General features: G+C 42.0%; 1 protein-coding gene across 1 annotated transcript; it reads right to left on the reverse strand.

Moving 5' to 3' along the window:
- Positions 1 to 14,094: 14,094 nt before the first annotated feature.
- Positions 14,095 to 15,972, reverse strand: LOC128734058 (eukaryotic translation initiation factor 3 subunit M). Its single transcript, XM_053828046.1, has 4 exons — positions 15,851 to 15,972; positions 15,439 to 15,722; positions 14,901 to 15,382; positions 14,095 to 14,841 (listed from the first exon to the last, which is right to left on the reverse strand). The coding sequence occupies exons 1-4, from the start codon at positions 15,893 to 15,895 to the stop codon at positions 14,492 to 14,494; spliced, it is 1,161 nt and encodes a 386-aa protein (XP_053684021.1). The 5' UTR covers positions 15,896 to 15,972; the 3' UTR covers positions 14,095 to 14,491.
- Between the last annotated feature and the right edge of the window lie 287 nt (positions 15,973 to 16,259).

A 16,259-nucleotide genomic window follows, 5' to 3' on the forward strand; every position in this document is an offset into this window, starting at 1 on the left:
CAAGCCATCAAAATGTATTTTCTTAGCCGAAGCGCTAAGCGCACGATCAAATTTGCTAAGATCATAGCAGTGTGGAAACATATTACCTTCATCGGTATTCTATGATAACAAGTAGATACAAGGATATATAACCGTTCTATACCAGATTTGGCTGAAAATATACTCAATTTGCGGAATTTATTCCATTAAAGTGGTTGATCGGAATTATGAACATAACTTTTTTTTTCTCGAACGAACAAAATCGAACAAAATTTATGAATTGAAATTTCATTGACATTTGCTTTTATCTTTCAAAATGTAGCTACCTATATTCAAAAGGTTTTCAAATCTCATTAAATTTCAATTATCGATACCTTAAGTTTTCCTGAATCTGGAAGTGTTTTGGGGAATTGTCCCTGTTAAGTAGTCGGGATTTTGTGGTTTAGCAAGAACATGAACAAATTTCGTAATATCCTATATCTGTCATAAAACTGTAAATAGTCCGTTAAATCGAAGTACCTTATGTCCCAAAATAATGTTCGAGGTGTATTACCTAAAAGCTAAAATGTTGCAATAAAGCGCAACGGCAAGATAAAACCCTCGAAAAGTACCCATTTATGAGGAACGGTAGCAATCTCCAGGCGGAGACCGACCGTGTACCTACTGAAATTAGGAAAAATTAAACTTTTAAAAAGCCGAATTAAGATACGAATCCGCTGATGAAGTGAGCAAACAAGCGATGGAAGTGAAATAAAAACGAGCGTCGCTCGTTCAATCGCAAAGTGCGCGGAAAAAACAACAACGACATAATTAATGAGTGTAATTTAATAAGTATTCATAAAGGAGACGAAAAACAGTATCGAAGCGGCGGTGGCGGCCCACAATGGTCCAGACGACTACGGAGGGTTGGAGGGACACTAGTAGTGTGAGGCATATTTGGCTCCAAGTGGACGCCTCGTCAGGAGTGATATTAAAATCCATAAAAATGAAAACAATTTCCCCTCGCGCTGCTCGTCAAATACCGCATACACCGTACACCGCCTTAATAGGTTCTCGGTCGTTGAGAATGGCAAACACACTCACCTGAAATGTGCGTGTAATTTAAGAAATTTAACGATATTAATTGTTGCTTTTTACGTTTCATCTTTCGTGTCGGCGGTCGGCTCATCGCGAGAGCTGGCTCTTCCTTCAACAGTTCAAGTGCTTGCGAGCTTCCGGTGTGAATCCATCTTACTAAGCTCTGCTCTGGTAAGGTGAACGCCATCCCATCGGTATAAGCATGTGGGTAGCCTGCAGCTTATCCACCTCCTCCAAATGAGGCCTGGTGATTGGAAGGTAATGGTCTATTTGCTTTTAAGGCTCGGGAACCCCAACCGAATGCAATGCAAATGGACGAAGAGACAGCCAGCGGTCGAACCAAACAAGACCATAATCGTTGCCAAGCAGAAGATGAGGTGTGTCTTCTAAAACAAGTAAAATCCATCCAGCACAACTTGGATACCAGATCAGCACCATCATCATCGAAGACGTGGACGATTTGTTTGAGTGGAATATTTTAATGAGAATTTAAATTTTAATATTTACCTTCGCTTTCATACTTCGCGTGCGTCAAGCATCCACGGTGTTTGATGAATTATAGTAGGGGTCAGCGTTTTGCCGGTTCCAAAAAGCTGTAAGAGGAGGGTAATGAAATGACACCGGTTTGTATCCTAAACCTTGAAAAATAGTAAATGATAAGTTTCACTTTCAAATAATTTTCTGGTTAAATAATAAAATTCAAAAATTAAAAGAAGTTAGCTTTCTAGTTAGCTTTCTAGCTTCATGCTTTCTGATCGGAATGTAGAATCAAGACAACGGTGTTTAACTCGACTCGGTCAACTCTATTTTGGTAGTAGGGATTCCACACTGGAGTGCAGTACTCAAGATTGGAGAGGACTAATGCACAGTAGAGAGCTTTGAAACAATAGACGTCGTAGAAGTTTCTGGCGATGCGCATTATAAATCCTAGATTCCTGCAGGCCTTGTTGAAGATAAATGCGATGTGTTGTTTGAAATCGAGCTTAGAGTCGAGCAGTATTCCCAAGTCTAGTACACAGTTTTCGTGGTATAAAGGCTCGTCTGATAGCGAGTAGTCGAAGACGAGAGTGTTTGATTTCCTGGAGGTCTGGAGGATGTAATAACTTCGCATTTGTCGGAGTTCAGCATCATGCGGTTATTTATGCAGATGCACCATTTCACGGAAATCGATAGCTGTTCCTGTAAAACCGCGACAACGGATCGGTTCTTTACTTTTGTATACAGCTTCAGATAGTTAGGAAACGAGAGTCATCGTTAACATTGACATCGTTAAAGTAGCCGAAAAAGATCCAAGGTCGAAGATGGCTGCCTTGTGGGAGTCCAAAGCAAGCAGTGAAAGATCTTGAGATGAAACCAAATAAACGAGATACCATCCAGTCAGAGAGAACGAGAGGATTTTAGCTTCGTAGCAGCCAATATGACCATCGTTTCGTCGATAGAGAGGTGAGTCAAACACGACCGCAGGAAGGTCGTTGTCTTTCCGCTGTTCGTTGAGATGCTTCCAGAGGGACTTTTTTTTCAGTCTAAGTCAGAGGATTTCTTTTCAGTCTAAGTTCGACGTTTCTTAGGTAGCTTCGGAAGCAAGAACGACTTATTCGTTTGTAACGAATGTTGATCGACAAATAGAGATTACGGAGTGGTAAAGTTCTACATTTCGAGAATTAACTGAGTGCAGTTTTCTTCTCAAATTTCAGACATCGTAACGTAGCGTTAACCCAAGGTACCTGCTTCTAGACGGACAAGGTTCTTTTTGGAACATTACGCTCAATAATGTAGTTCAGAATATTAAAGAATGTTAATGTAATTAATGCTAGTCAGGATCCTTTGGATTTCCCTGAATTCTGCACGGGCGAAATCGTAGTAGGCGGTAGTGCGATAGTCACGTCATGACGTATTTGTTGAAAAATAGTTGCCAGTAACGCTGGATGATGTAAAACATACTTAACAAGTGGGGAAGGAGCCATCGCTATTTCGGAAGCCTGAACTTAAACACTAACAAAACATAGATCGAGAAAGCGATCATTTTCGTTAACAATGTTGTTGACTTGTTAGTGATTGGAGATAGAGATTGCAAGCTTAAGTTAACGTTCATAAAACCATTGCCGCGTTTGCGCCACTCTGTATCCCAGGCAGGTTGAAATCACCCGGAACGATTATGTCATCCATCGCACTGTCGCTGGAAGCATATCTGTCCCATGTTACAAAACACAAAAATGACAAAATCGCGCTCAAAGTTGAAAAACGTTTTTTCCGAAAATTATTTAGTTATGATGTTATTAATTATCCCTCTTTGAGAAAATGTTGAGTGCGACAGTGCAGCGCCATCAAAGCTATTGCGTTAACTGAGCATTCAAGATCAAGGCTGCGATCATGAGGCAAATACAGCACACAAAAACAGACTCCGATCGGTAAGCTTCACGGACACCCACACTTGGGTAGATGTCCGTGTAACGGGTAACCAATCGTTTCAAAAGACCGCCTCCTCTAGCTTTAAGGCTGTTGTGCACACTTCTATCACAGCGAAAGACTTCGTAGTTCGGCCTTAATATCTGATGAGAACAAATACGATTGGCAAGCCGTCAAGGCTTCGATCAGCACAATTATCTCGTACGGACTGTCGGGACATTCATACCACCAACGTTCTGGTAATAGACGTGGATGAGATGGAGTTTAATGACGACAAGCTGGAAGCGAAGATCGAATCAAGTGGGGCTGGGATCAACGGTTTCAAACTTGCCTGACAGGCGATTTTTGAAACTCCGTTCACTGCACCCGCACGCAGAATCGGGACGGCTGCTTGTCGCTGGCTGGAATGGCTCGACAGCGACGGAAAGGTAAGTAAAGGCCATACTACCAACTAAAGTCCGTCCCAGTATCAAGTTTGGCGATGAGATATGCGGTTGCCTGAGGTGGTGGGGGCGCCGGGATTTCCATCATGCCGATGATAAATTGACCTCAGGATAAATTTGGCGACGAAACAGACGGCGAGCTCAAATCAGCAACTTCTGCGATATCGGGTTGGAATGTAAGACCCCCTCAGCATGCTTGAGCACAGGACTGGGATTAGGAAAGGACTTGCAGACGTGCATCCCGGTGGGGGCAGATTAGAGGTTAATCGTTGGGTCTTCTCGGTGACGGATGCCGAAACAATGATCGGTAGACTGGAGCACGGGAACGCCAAGACATCATTCGGATAGATGTGGACTGACTGGTCGTTTTTCGACAGCAGATGAAGTAGCGAAGGGCCAAAAGCGTAAAACGTATCAGCGGTGGTATGGCAGAAAGCAGAACTGTACTTGCAGAGGAAAGAGTTTTGGAGACTCCGTTCCCCGTAACCACACGCAGAACCGGGACGACTGGTTCATGCTGGCGGTAATAACTCGATTGCAGCGGGTGAACCTGGACTCTCCATGAAACTAATATTGTCGAGTCCCGGAGTCCAATTGATTAAACATTTAAAAAAGTGCTATCTATATGCTATCTTAGATTTCACGGCGAAAGAGTGAAAAACCGGTAGCAATTTGAAATCAGCGAAGAACGTGTTCGGTTTTCAGAATTGACTCACCGGTCAGGATTGCATTCGTCAGATGTTTTTTTTCCTAAAAACCGCAGTAAAAAAAAGTTTATAAAATTGGGGAGATAAAAATTTCCAAAATCCTGACTAGGCAGCGAACTCGGTCGGTGCTTATAACAATAGCTCTTGTTAGCAACAATTGTGTTGTCATTCCTTTCAATAAGGTAGCTAAAAGTTTCACAGGTAAGCTCATTATGCTTAACAAATTCAAAGTTCAATTGAACAATTTATCGCTGAAATTCGATATTTTGCTAGATTTTTTCCCAAAATTCTTTTTCACTTCTGTTTTTGTTTTCCCGAGAAGCAAAGCCCAAGCCTCACCGTTATTTTATTTCACCATCAATCGGCGAGGGGAGAGAGCAGCACGCATGGATGTGCGTGCATATCGAGAGGCGTTAATTCTGACTTATTGACACCATGTCATCGAGTGGTGGATGGAATAGCATCGAACAGCCAGCGCAGGGAATAAAAACGAAATATGCACATTGGCGGCCGCTTTCATGAACCTTCAGGGAAATCATGATGCCTGTTCGGAGAAGTTTTGGCGCGCTCAAAAATTCATATCAAGTCACATTACAGTTTTGTGACCGCGACATGCCTGCACGCTGTGTGTGTACGTAAACAAAGTGGTAGGTATATGATGGAACGACACCAATGTGCAATTATGCTGCCGAGGGAAATTTCAACTTTTTTGTAACGGAATATATTGGGAAAATTCTCCCCAAAGCGCCGGTATAGACTTGGCGATATGTTTGATTGACCCTCCGTCATAAGTGGAACTTTTCTCCGACGTTCGGGCCTGTTGCTAACCAAATCTAGAATGTCGTGTTCGATTTGGCGCAAAATTTCAAACCATATGCGTATGCTATATAATCTGAATATCGTTCTGACGTGGAAATCAGAATCACAGCGACATGTGATGCGATAACTAGGATAAGTAGGCTCTGTTGATTGTTGTATGTCAACAAGAAATCAACAAAATATGACAGATGAAAATGTAGCAAAATGCAATTTAGAAAAATAGGCGCTTCAGCTGTAGCAATGGCCCAAGACGATCCTTTATCACTGGAACATAATTTTTCGATTTTTCGATTATTCCCAGTATGTTTCAACATTAGAGTTTTTATTTTCGCTTCGCATAGTGCTAAATATCTAATGGATTATTAATTGAACATGCAAAAAAGCAAAAATCGGGCTTTTGTGAACCGATACCTAAAAGCCTACAACAGATTTTTATCCTTTAAGGAAGGAGAAATGTAATTTTGCAGCTTTAGCTGCGTTCAGCAGTTCTGACTCTCGAAAGTGTTACTTTATTGTGGAAAGTGAATATGCAATAATTCAACAATCCTGCAGCGAAATGGATATTTCTAGAATATTTTTTCAAAAGTACGTTGGTAAGTAACAATGAAAAATTCTCTTTGCGTGTCCTCTCTTCCGCTTATCACGGCGATGAAAATGCACTTTAACACATCGCTTTACAATAATCGGTTACTGCATGGCGTCACTAGTTAGATATCTGTTAAGAAATTTTCTTTGATATATATTCATGATGCCGTAATAATCGAAAGAGGGACACCAAAGGAAACCCTTCAATGTTATCTAACTCCCTTTGAAAAGCATCCGAGATTTCCGTTAAACGTTTTTTTAAACGGAAACGGAAACGTTTTTTTAAACTTTTAAACGGAAACCTTTTTTTAAACATTGCTGTATCGAAAGATTACTTTTGTTTTAATATTTTTGGAATTAATATTTTTGGAATTAATATTTTTTGAAACAGTAGTTCTTTTACAATTGATGAAGGAACGGTAGAAGACAGTAATGAAATTTTTGCTACACGCTAGATTTGAATTTGCTGCCAAAAATTGTTAAAAATTGTTACGTCATTCGCCTCGCAGAATAGACCCAAATGTATGAACTGAGCTCGAGATTAGCTTTGAGGTACGGTGCTGGTCTAGCAAACCAGTCTTCGTATGTTCGAATCTCGGCTGGGCGGTACAGCTAGTCAGTAGAATCGTTGCACTAACCCCGTAATTGTCCTGTACTCTAATAACCGGCTTCTGGAAGTCTGTCCATACAGAAGGTTAATATCTAAAGACGCTTGTTTACTTAGAGTCTACGGCCTTTTCCAGGTTCTCTGCTGAAAAGTTTTGGCTATTCCATCGTCGGGGATTCTGGCCACGTGCCTAGCCACACCACAGCCAGTCACATTGTACAGCCTTCACTATATCAATATATTTGTACAATTGATACAGCTTGTGCCGTAAAGCACCGAATGTGGCAAATTGCCAACTGCGGGACTTCAGCTGGCTACATAATCCATAGAAAGCCCGATTAGCGGCTACAATTTGTCGTTTTATTTTGCGGCTTACATCGTTGTCACTTCATATCGTTCCCGTTCCACTTCGGTACCAATACCATTTGGACCTCCACGTTCCCTGCCGCAAATCATATACTTCGTTTTGGTAGCGTTAATGGTTATTCTCAATCTTGCTGCTTTCAATTTAATAGACCTATCTGTGCGCACGAAAAGTGTACTTCGTCGTCCACATGAACAAATTACTGGCCAAATCAAGAATTTCTTGGCAAAGTTCGACATCTTCTGTTTTCGGAGGTTCTCTGGAACATCAAAGTTATCTTTTGCGGTGGAATACTGGTTCCCCGAAATCTGGTTGGAGTCCGCTTTCACCTAGGTGCAGTCGTCCATAACGCAGCAATGAGGTTTCTAGGCACGGTTTTTCGCGACCGTATTCTTTTGGGACCTTCTGAACCTTGCGCGTACGTAATTCAGCTCGAGTTTTAGCCTTCTACACGAAATTTTTGTTCAGATTCAGTTATTTTAGCTACTTCTAGAACGGAGGAGTATGGTTTCCCATCGAAGGCCCCAACTACGCGGGTGTGAGCCTTAACAGTATACCACAGAGAAACAGACGGGACACTCGCGTTAATTCCATCGTCCAAACAAAAACCACTCATCTTTCGAAAAAGCATGTTTCGCAACATGGCCACACCGCGTCGCGAGAGTGTTGCTTCGAGTTTTCAGTATAAAACCACACAAATGTAAAAACCCTACAGCATAAAACCCTGCAAATGCAAGCTACTCCGCAACATGCATAACAGAGGGTGCTAGTGTGCAAGCAAAATGTGTAGGACGATGGTTTTTAAAGGATTTTCTTCTATGTGTCATATCAGTTCGTCAGTGAGTATACGGACGCCTTTTTTCTCCACATCTTGACTCACGATCGACAGTCAGAGCTCTTAAGTTTATCACGGCGACATAAATGCATTCCATTGCAATTTCTCTGAACCAACAGCTAGCTAATAAGGCAAGCAACCATTTTATGCAAAATTAATCCGTTCAAGTGCGTTTGCATCGCCGTGATAAGCGGAGGAGAGAAGATGCGAAGAGAATCTCTCATTTGAGCAATTCCAGCTCAACTAGCAAAACGATTTGACTCGACTATTTTTGATTGGAATGAAATTTTCCTAACGTGTTGGATTGATTTTTGATTTTTAATTTCCTCCACTGTCGATCTGAGAACTAAAATGCCTGCTGGTACGTTTCCTAATATTCATTTTCATTTTTTAACGCATAAGGGGGTCTAGGAGACCAGGTCGCCAGTAAGAAAAATCTATACCTTCCATGCTGCGGTAGAGATGAGGTAGAGAGAGAGGTTTGGCATTATTACTATATATAGTTTCCTTGTGTCTGACTGTAACGCTAGATCCAAGCAAGCTGTTGAATAAAATTTTTTCTAGACTCCAACACGCGTTGTGAAGGTAACAATGATTTCAGCAGTGGGTGGGTGGGCGCAATCGGCAATTTGATGAGTTGCCACATAATGCGATACTGATTTTAACAAGTCCTACGGGGGAACAAAAAATTTGGTTTTAGAACCATATTTAAAGCAAATGTCAACCGCTTGAGATTGATGAAGCATGCTTAACGTGTGATTTGGCACGTGGTAATAAGGATAGCTTACGAGCCATAATTGACTATCAGAAGCTGCCAAAGTAGCGCATACTCAATATAAAGCGCAAAAACGCATATCCCGTTGAGTATTTTTATTCCTACACTAGCTGACCCGACAAACTTCGTATTGCCACAAATCCACAAAAGCCACAAACCTGTGTTGTACATAAATCATGAATCTCGGATGATCTTTGTCACTATCTCGAGTTTTGCAAGCCCCCCAGTGGGCGGCGCCTCCGACGGCGGGTCACCGGCAACACTCGCGACCGGCTCGTCCTGAATGATCTAGTGTTACTATAGATAGTTTTTGTGGTCTTGTTATTGATTAATGTTTTATGGAAGAGTCTCGAATTTCTCGAGTTGGATTAGTTTTTGAGTTTCGCAAAAATTTCTGTTTTATTTGTATGAGAGTCCATATCCCCCTACCACAGGGGTGAGAGGTCTCTAACTATCATAAAATAAATTCAAGACTCAAAAATCTCCTACATGCTAAATTTGGTTCCATTTGCTAGATTAGTACTCAAATTATAAGGAAATTTGTATTTCATTTGTATGGGAGCCCACCCTCTTAAAAGGGAAAGGGGTCGTAATACACCACAGAAAAAAAAATTCTACCATCTAAAACTCTCACATGCCAAATTTGGTTCCATTTGCTTGATTAGTTCTAAAGTTATGAGCAAATTTGTATTTCGTTTGAATGGGAGCCCCCCCCCCTCCTAAAAAGGTAAGAAGTCCTAATTCATCATGGAAAAAATGGTTGCCTCCAAAAACACCCACATGCCAAATATGGTTCCATTTGCTTGATTAGTTCTCGAATTATGAGGAAATTTATGTAGAAGCCCCCCCTCTTGAAGTGTGGAAGGATCCTAATTCACCGTAGAAAATATTTTTGCCTCCAAAAACCTCCACATGCCGAATTTGTTTCTATTTGCTTGATTAGTTCTCGAGTTATGGGGAAATTTGTAATTCATTTGTATTGGAGCCCCCCCTCCTAATGTGGGAAGAGGTCCTAATTCATCACAGAAAAAATTCTTGCCTCCAAAAACACCTACACGCCAAATTTGGTTCCATTTGCTGGATTAGTTCTCGAGTTATGAGGAAATTTGTATTTCGTTTGTATAGGACCCCCCCCTCCTAAAGTGGGGAGGGGTCCCAATTCATCATTGAAAAAAAAATTGTCTCCAAAAACACATACATGCCAAATTTGGTTCAATTCGCTTGATTAGTTCTCGAGTTATGAGGAAATTTGTATTTCATTTGTACAGGAGCCCCTCCTCTTAAAGTGGGGAGGGGTCCTAATTCACCATAGAAAATTTTCTTGCTCTCGAAAACCTTCACATGCCAAATTTGGTTCCATTTGCTTGATTAGTTCTCGAGTTATGAGGAAATTTGTATGGAAGCCCCCCCTCTTAAAGGGGAGAGGAGTTATAATTCCTCTTATAAAGAGGGGAGGGGTCTCAATTCACCATAGAATAAATTCTTGTCACCAAAAAAAACACCCACATGCCAAATGTTGTTCTATTTGCTTGATTAGTTCTCGAGTTAGGAGGAAATTTGTATTTCATTTGTACAGGAGCCCCCCTCTTAGAGTGGGGAGGGGTCCTAATTCACCGTAGAAAATTTTCTTACCCTCGAAAACCTTCACATGCCAAATTTGGTTCCATTTGCTTGATTAGTTCTCGAGTTATGAGGAAATTTGTATGGAAGCCCCCCCTCTTAAAGGGGAGAGGAGTTACAATTCCCCTTATAAAGAGGGAGGGGTCTCAATTTACCATAGAATAAATTCTTGTCATCGAAAACACCCACATGCCAAATTTGGTTCTATTTGCTTGATTATTTCTCGAGTTATGAGGAAATATGTATTTCATTTGTATAGGAGCCCCCCCTCCTAAAGTGGGGAGAGGTTCTTATTCATCGTAGAAAAAATTCTTGCCTCCAAAAACACCTACATGCCAAATTTGGTTCCATTTGCTGGATTAGCTCTCGAGTTATAAGGAAATTTGTATTTCGTTTGTATAGGAGCCCCCCCCCCCCTTTTAAAGTGGGGAGGGGTCCCAATTCATCATAGAAAAAAATTTTGTCTCCAAAAACACACACATGCCAAATTTGGTTCCATTTGCTTGATTAGTTCTCGAGTTATGAGGAAATTGAATTGGTATTTCATTTGTACAGGAGCCCCCCCCTCTTAAAGTGAGGAGGGGTCCTGGGTGGGAGAGAGAAAAAAAATAGAACGGAGTTAGCAAAAATTCAAAGTTTATGGTACAAAAAAAAGTAAAGCTACATTGTACTTAGGTTGTATATTCTGAGTAAACATCTTAGAGCGGAGTCTGAGTTTGTATGTTATCAGAATCGTTCAAAAGTCTGATTCGAATCCGAATCCGAAAGTCGCATTTCGTCGTCACTGCTCTCGCTATTGGAGTTGTTGCTGGAGTCATCATAATCCGATTCCTAGGGTTGTTGAAAAAGGTTCTTCGTTGCCAATTTTATTTCATCTCTGTTTCATGCCATCTCCTGCCAATAATGCACCGACCTACCAGATCTCTCTATGTCCTGTTTGGCACAGGTTTTCCAGGTGTAGCATGGCCTGCCACGTTTCTTCTTGCCGGGCACTCTATGGTCGAATGCTTTTCCCAGAATTCCATGCGAAGTGTTTCTGACCACATGTCCAAGGAAGTTCAAACGAGCGACTCGGATTTTGTTGTTTATAGTGTATCCACCTAGTTCGCTTGCGGCATCGCTTCTGGCTTCTGGCTGCGAGACACTGACCTCTCCGTTCTGTGGGCCTTCGTCTTTTGGCTCTTCGCCTACTTGGTTTTCTGCTTCCTCGGTGTTGACTATAGTATTTTGACTACTTAAGGCTTGAAGGACGGTTAGCATTGTGTTCTCCATCCTCCTTAGTGAGTTACGGTCTCTCTTTAAGATCGTTGAAACTTCTAAGGAGTACGTAACGACCGGGGTTATTAGGGTGCGGTATAGTTTTTTCGTCACTTCCCAACGGATTTTATGTTTCTTCAGGAAGCTGCAAAGGCTGTTGAACGCTCTGTAGCCTTAACTGTAGCGAAATCAACATAGATCGCATCGACTTGCTGTCGCTTTTCAAGCGCTCTCGTCAGTGTTGAAACATACGCCATCAAGTTTGTGATCGTCGAACGTTTTTTCACGAATCCATGCTGCCATTTCGAGATAATATGATGAACCTTCGGGTAAAGCGAAACGTGGGTAAGGCTTTCAAAAACCTTTGGTAGACAACTAAGAATCGAGGTACCGCGGTAGTTCGTTCCAAGTATAATTCAGGCATGAACTCCTTCATTGTGGCCAAAACACTGTGGAGCAGGACTATGAACAGTATCGGACTTAAGGGGCACCCCTGCTTCATACCTTTGGATTTTTTGGCAACCCTGGTGCGTTGCTTAAACCACTGGATAGAAGCCTCCACCGTAAGACACGCTTTGATTGTTCTATTTACTAGGGCCTTGGAGACCCCTAACGACACCAAAATGTCGGCTGTTTTCATGATGTCTATTTGGTCGAATGCCTGCTTCAGGTCCAAAGATACCAAGATGGTGGGCGCTCCCTTCCGCCATCGTTCGTCTAGTAGTCTTTTAAGCACAAATAGTTGATCCGCAGCGCTTCTGTTGGCCTGGAATGCCATCTGGTAGGCTGGGAGGGTACGTTTCCTAATATTCAGACATAAAAGTAAGGTGCTACAGATGGGCATTCCTCTGGTCGTGGCAAGGTTTGAGCATCAGACCGTTTGTTCGAATCAGAGCAAACATTGTTTTGTTAGCAGCAAAGTATTCTGCAGCTTCATACTGTCATTTTAATTTTGATTAACCTTTTAACAATGTACATTTTCTGTTCAACTTACATTCAGTGTTCTCGTTTTAATTGGCTGGCAGTCTGACTGCCAATCAAACGAGAATATCAAATTCTACAGTCGACATAACAAATACATTCAGTGTTTCAGTAAACTTATTCTTCCTCTTTCGCTCAAATCTACTTTACTGTAAATCTCCTACTTTCTCGTTATCTATAAGTTTCCAACTTCTTTCTTCCTTTATCTGTATATCAAGTAATTTAAATACATATTATAATTAATATTTTAAGCCCACCCACAACTTTCGCCAGCACACAATTCCACGTTTTAGTTTTAGTTTAATCAAAATATTCAGCTCTCAACCCGTCAACCGTCATCTGACCTAGAGCTCGGCACGCATACTCACATCAAGCCTTTACAGTGGTCCAAGTTCCAATTTTACTGCAACCCCGTGTGGTTTCGGGAACTTGCTCAGTCTTCTGGCTCGTTTCTTCGTTCTTATCTGCTTGTACTTCCAGCAATGCCAGTCTAACAGCAGGTCGCCACAGTAACCCATCCTTGACTTGAACTAGTGTCGTCTACCACCACTACCAACACCATTATTCTGTATTTCGAACGGATCTTTATTTCGTTCAACTTGTTTCGAACGAGTTGTTTTGCCCATTTGACTTTGCTGGCGGGATGAAGAATACCATCCACTTTCGTTCGAAAAACCAATCCGTTCGAAATAGGGATGCAAATCTCCAGGCTCTAACAGTTTCACTGGATAACTTACTGCTGACTTATTGGTTGCTCGATTCCTTGTGATCCGTATAGAAGGAATTTATTTGGTGTTAGAGCCTCCTGTTGTTCTGTCTTCAGGGGAATATAAGTTAGAGGTCTGCTATTGACGATCGATTTCGCTTCCAATACTACCGTCTCCAAAATTTCGTCACTAGGATGGTCTACCATTTCCATCGCTGTCTTTACGAATCGCACTAGTCGCTCCCACGAACCTCCCATGTGTGGTGCAGACGGGGGTTTAAAATGCCAAGAAGTTTGAGCTCCGATGACGATTTTCGCGTCGTGATTAGGGCAGTCTTCATAGGTCAGTTCTAGCCTGTCGCAGAATTGGGCCTTAACATCATCGGATTTATCGTTTGTCAACGCGTGAACGTTGATTAGACTGCAATTGAAGAACCTGCCCTTAATTCTCATTGGATTGGAGAATGGCAACCAAGTTCCGCCTTTGTACCGCCTCTGTAGTAGATGTGATACTTGCATAAAGTGCCTGTAATTGGGTCTATTGCATGGAAATTCCTTACTCCGGAAATTGGCCATCGAACCTTTCGAAGATCTCTTGCAAGCAAGCCTGCTCGCATCGATTAATGAATTACTTAGGCATTCCAGTAACCGAGTTTCCTTCTCGTTATCCTTTCTGTATTTATGGTGCCATATCAAGCTCTCGTCGCCACTTCACTTGCTTGTCAGCTTTGATTTGGCCGAAATGCACATGGACTTAACAACGTAGAGGTGATAGCAGTATCAGACTACGGGTTTGCAAACCGTCAAATATCGTTTCAGGAAAAATTGTTCTAAAAAATCTATTATATCGTAGAAATTTCTTTCAGTCTAATTCTCTTCTCAAGAGATCGTTCAATAATCTCAAACAGAAAAAAATATAACGAATACTTTTGTTTCGTTCATATCTAAAAAAAATGTATATATTAATTATGAAATTTTCAATCAATACAAGCTTATCGGTTATCAACTATATACTAACGATCTAGTTTTGTGTAATGAACGAAACAACCCTCCCACTAAGAACAGCGCACAACCAACCTCTGGCCGAACCCCCAGGCCTTGGAAAGATGGCGCTTTCTTACACTGCTTTCCTTTGCTAGGTCCTTTTTGTCTGTTTTTTTTAGTCACTCACGCACTTAGATATTCCGCCCGCTTTCAGCAGAGGACTTGGGCGGAAGGGAAGCGAAGATGATCACTAATCAACTTTAGTCACACTTTCCGGTAGATAATTGTCTGTTTGTTTTTCTATCAATACTTATCTCACTATTTCCGATTAGCACCAGAAACCGATTTACTGTTTGTGGGCGAGTTCAACCTGCGCTTCGGCAACGGATTTCATGTTTTCCTGAACAAGGGTAAGATTGGCTTTCCACGCGTGCAACAAATCACGCAGCTGCTGCCACTGGGGCCGCCCGAAGGTTCGGTGCATTGTGCTCGATATGTGCACCTTGCGTGCCTTTTGGTCCATACGCGCCCGGACCAGTTTCGTCTTGAGAACCTCGATTATGAACGGTTCCACCTCGTTTTCACCAATCTGCAGCTCTTCCTGCAGTTGCTGGAACGTCATTTCCGGATTGCTCTCAGCCAGCTGCATGAACGACAGCAGGCGCATTTTCTTAATGTTTTGCTCGTGGTTCAAACCTGCCAAAGAAATTTTGAATTATTTTTTATGAATCCGACACATATGACACTACAGTTACCTTGAGAATTCACAAACTCCTTATGGTTTTGGTAAAACTGCAAATAGCTCGGCAGTTTTTCCGACACAAACACGGAGAGCAGATCATGAATCAACTCTCCCTCTAAGAACCGAACCGGTTTCAACGAGAGCAAAGGATCCAACAGAAAAGTGTTAGGATCAGCCAAAGCCGTTACGATGCATTTCATTGCGTCTTCACGCGCATAGGAAGCATTTTCGGCGGTATAGGTTCCCAGCAATTCGATCATTACCTTAGCAGCCAACTCACTGTTACTGTCCTTGAGGACATCATGTAACAGCCGATAAAGCTTCTGCATCTGCTCGTTCGACGGTGGGCACTGAGTAAATTGTGTTTTAAGCTGTTCTACACCGGAAAACACTTCTTTAACCTGGTCAGCCTGTTTCGCTACCTGAACTAAATGGTAGTAAACATGATATCGCAACGGGGAGGTCGCCTCCAAGTTGCTAAACAGTCGCCACAAACTGAAAACGAATCGGCAAGTTTACAACAGTTCACAGACGTTTGTTTCAATACTTACGATTGAAGGCATACCCGCGCCAGGGTTTGATCCGGCGCTTTGGTCATCTTTTCGCAGAATGCCAAAATTAGGTTTTCGCCGCGCTCCAGTGGAATCGAAACAATTATCGATACAACACTGTTTAGCACGGCATCGATTTCCTCGACCGTGTGCGGACTCGGTTCCTTAAAGCAAACGTCGCAAACACCGATGATTTTGTGCAAATCATCTTCGATGCCCTTAGAAGATTTCTCTTCGCTGATCTCCGCACCAAGCTTTTTGAAGAACTTCCTGAGCTCTTGTGCCTGAAAAACAACATACGTAGCGCTCATTCGAAAAGGTAACCTCACTCTTTCTGTGCGAACGCCGTCGAGCCATAAGCCCGTCTTAAGCCGTTGGGATCATCCCAACGGTATACAATTTCGTCACTAACCTGATCCTCGATCTCGGCATCGATAAATATAGCTACTCCTTGCATTTTTACGCTAGATTTTCACTAAAATTTGCTAGCACTACGACCGCAACACGTCGCGAAAATCGAAAGAATCTTGCTGGAAAGGATTAAGTTTGACGTTTACACTCCGTCAATGAACGGCGCGGGAAAGCTGTCACATTCGTCGATAACGCAGACCGAAGCGTTGCCATCCGTAGGAAAACTCACCGCATCAGCAGACGCGAAGTTTTCTCGTTTGTACACCAGAAAAATTGCATTAAATTTTTCTTGAAATTTTCAAGCGACGAAAACGTTCCTTTCCCCATAAGCAGCAGCAAGGTGCTTCAAGAAAATTTCCCAAAAATCTGTTTGTTTGAGAAAAGAAATTCATAGAATCTCTTTTTATTCC

This window comes from Sabethes cyaneus, chromosome 2 (genome assembly GCF_943734655.1).
Source record: "Sabethes cyaneus chromosome 2, idSabCyanKW18_F2, whole genome shotgun sequence".
Taxonomy (NCBI): Eukaryota; Metazoa; Arthropoda; class Insecta; order Diptera; family Culicidae; genus Sabethes; species Sabethes cyaneus.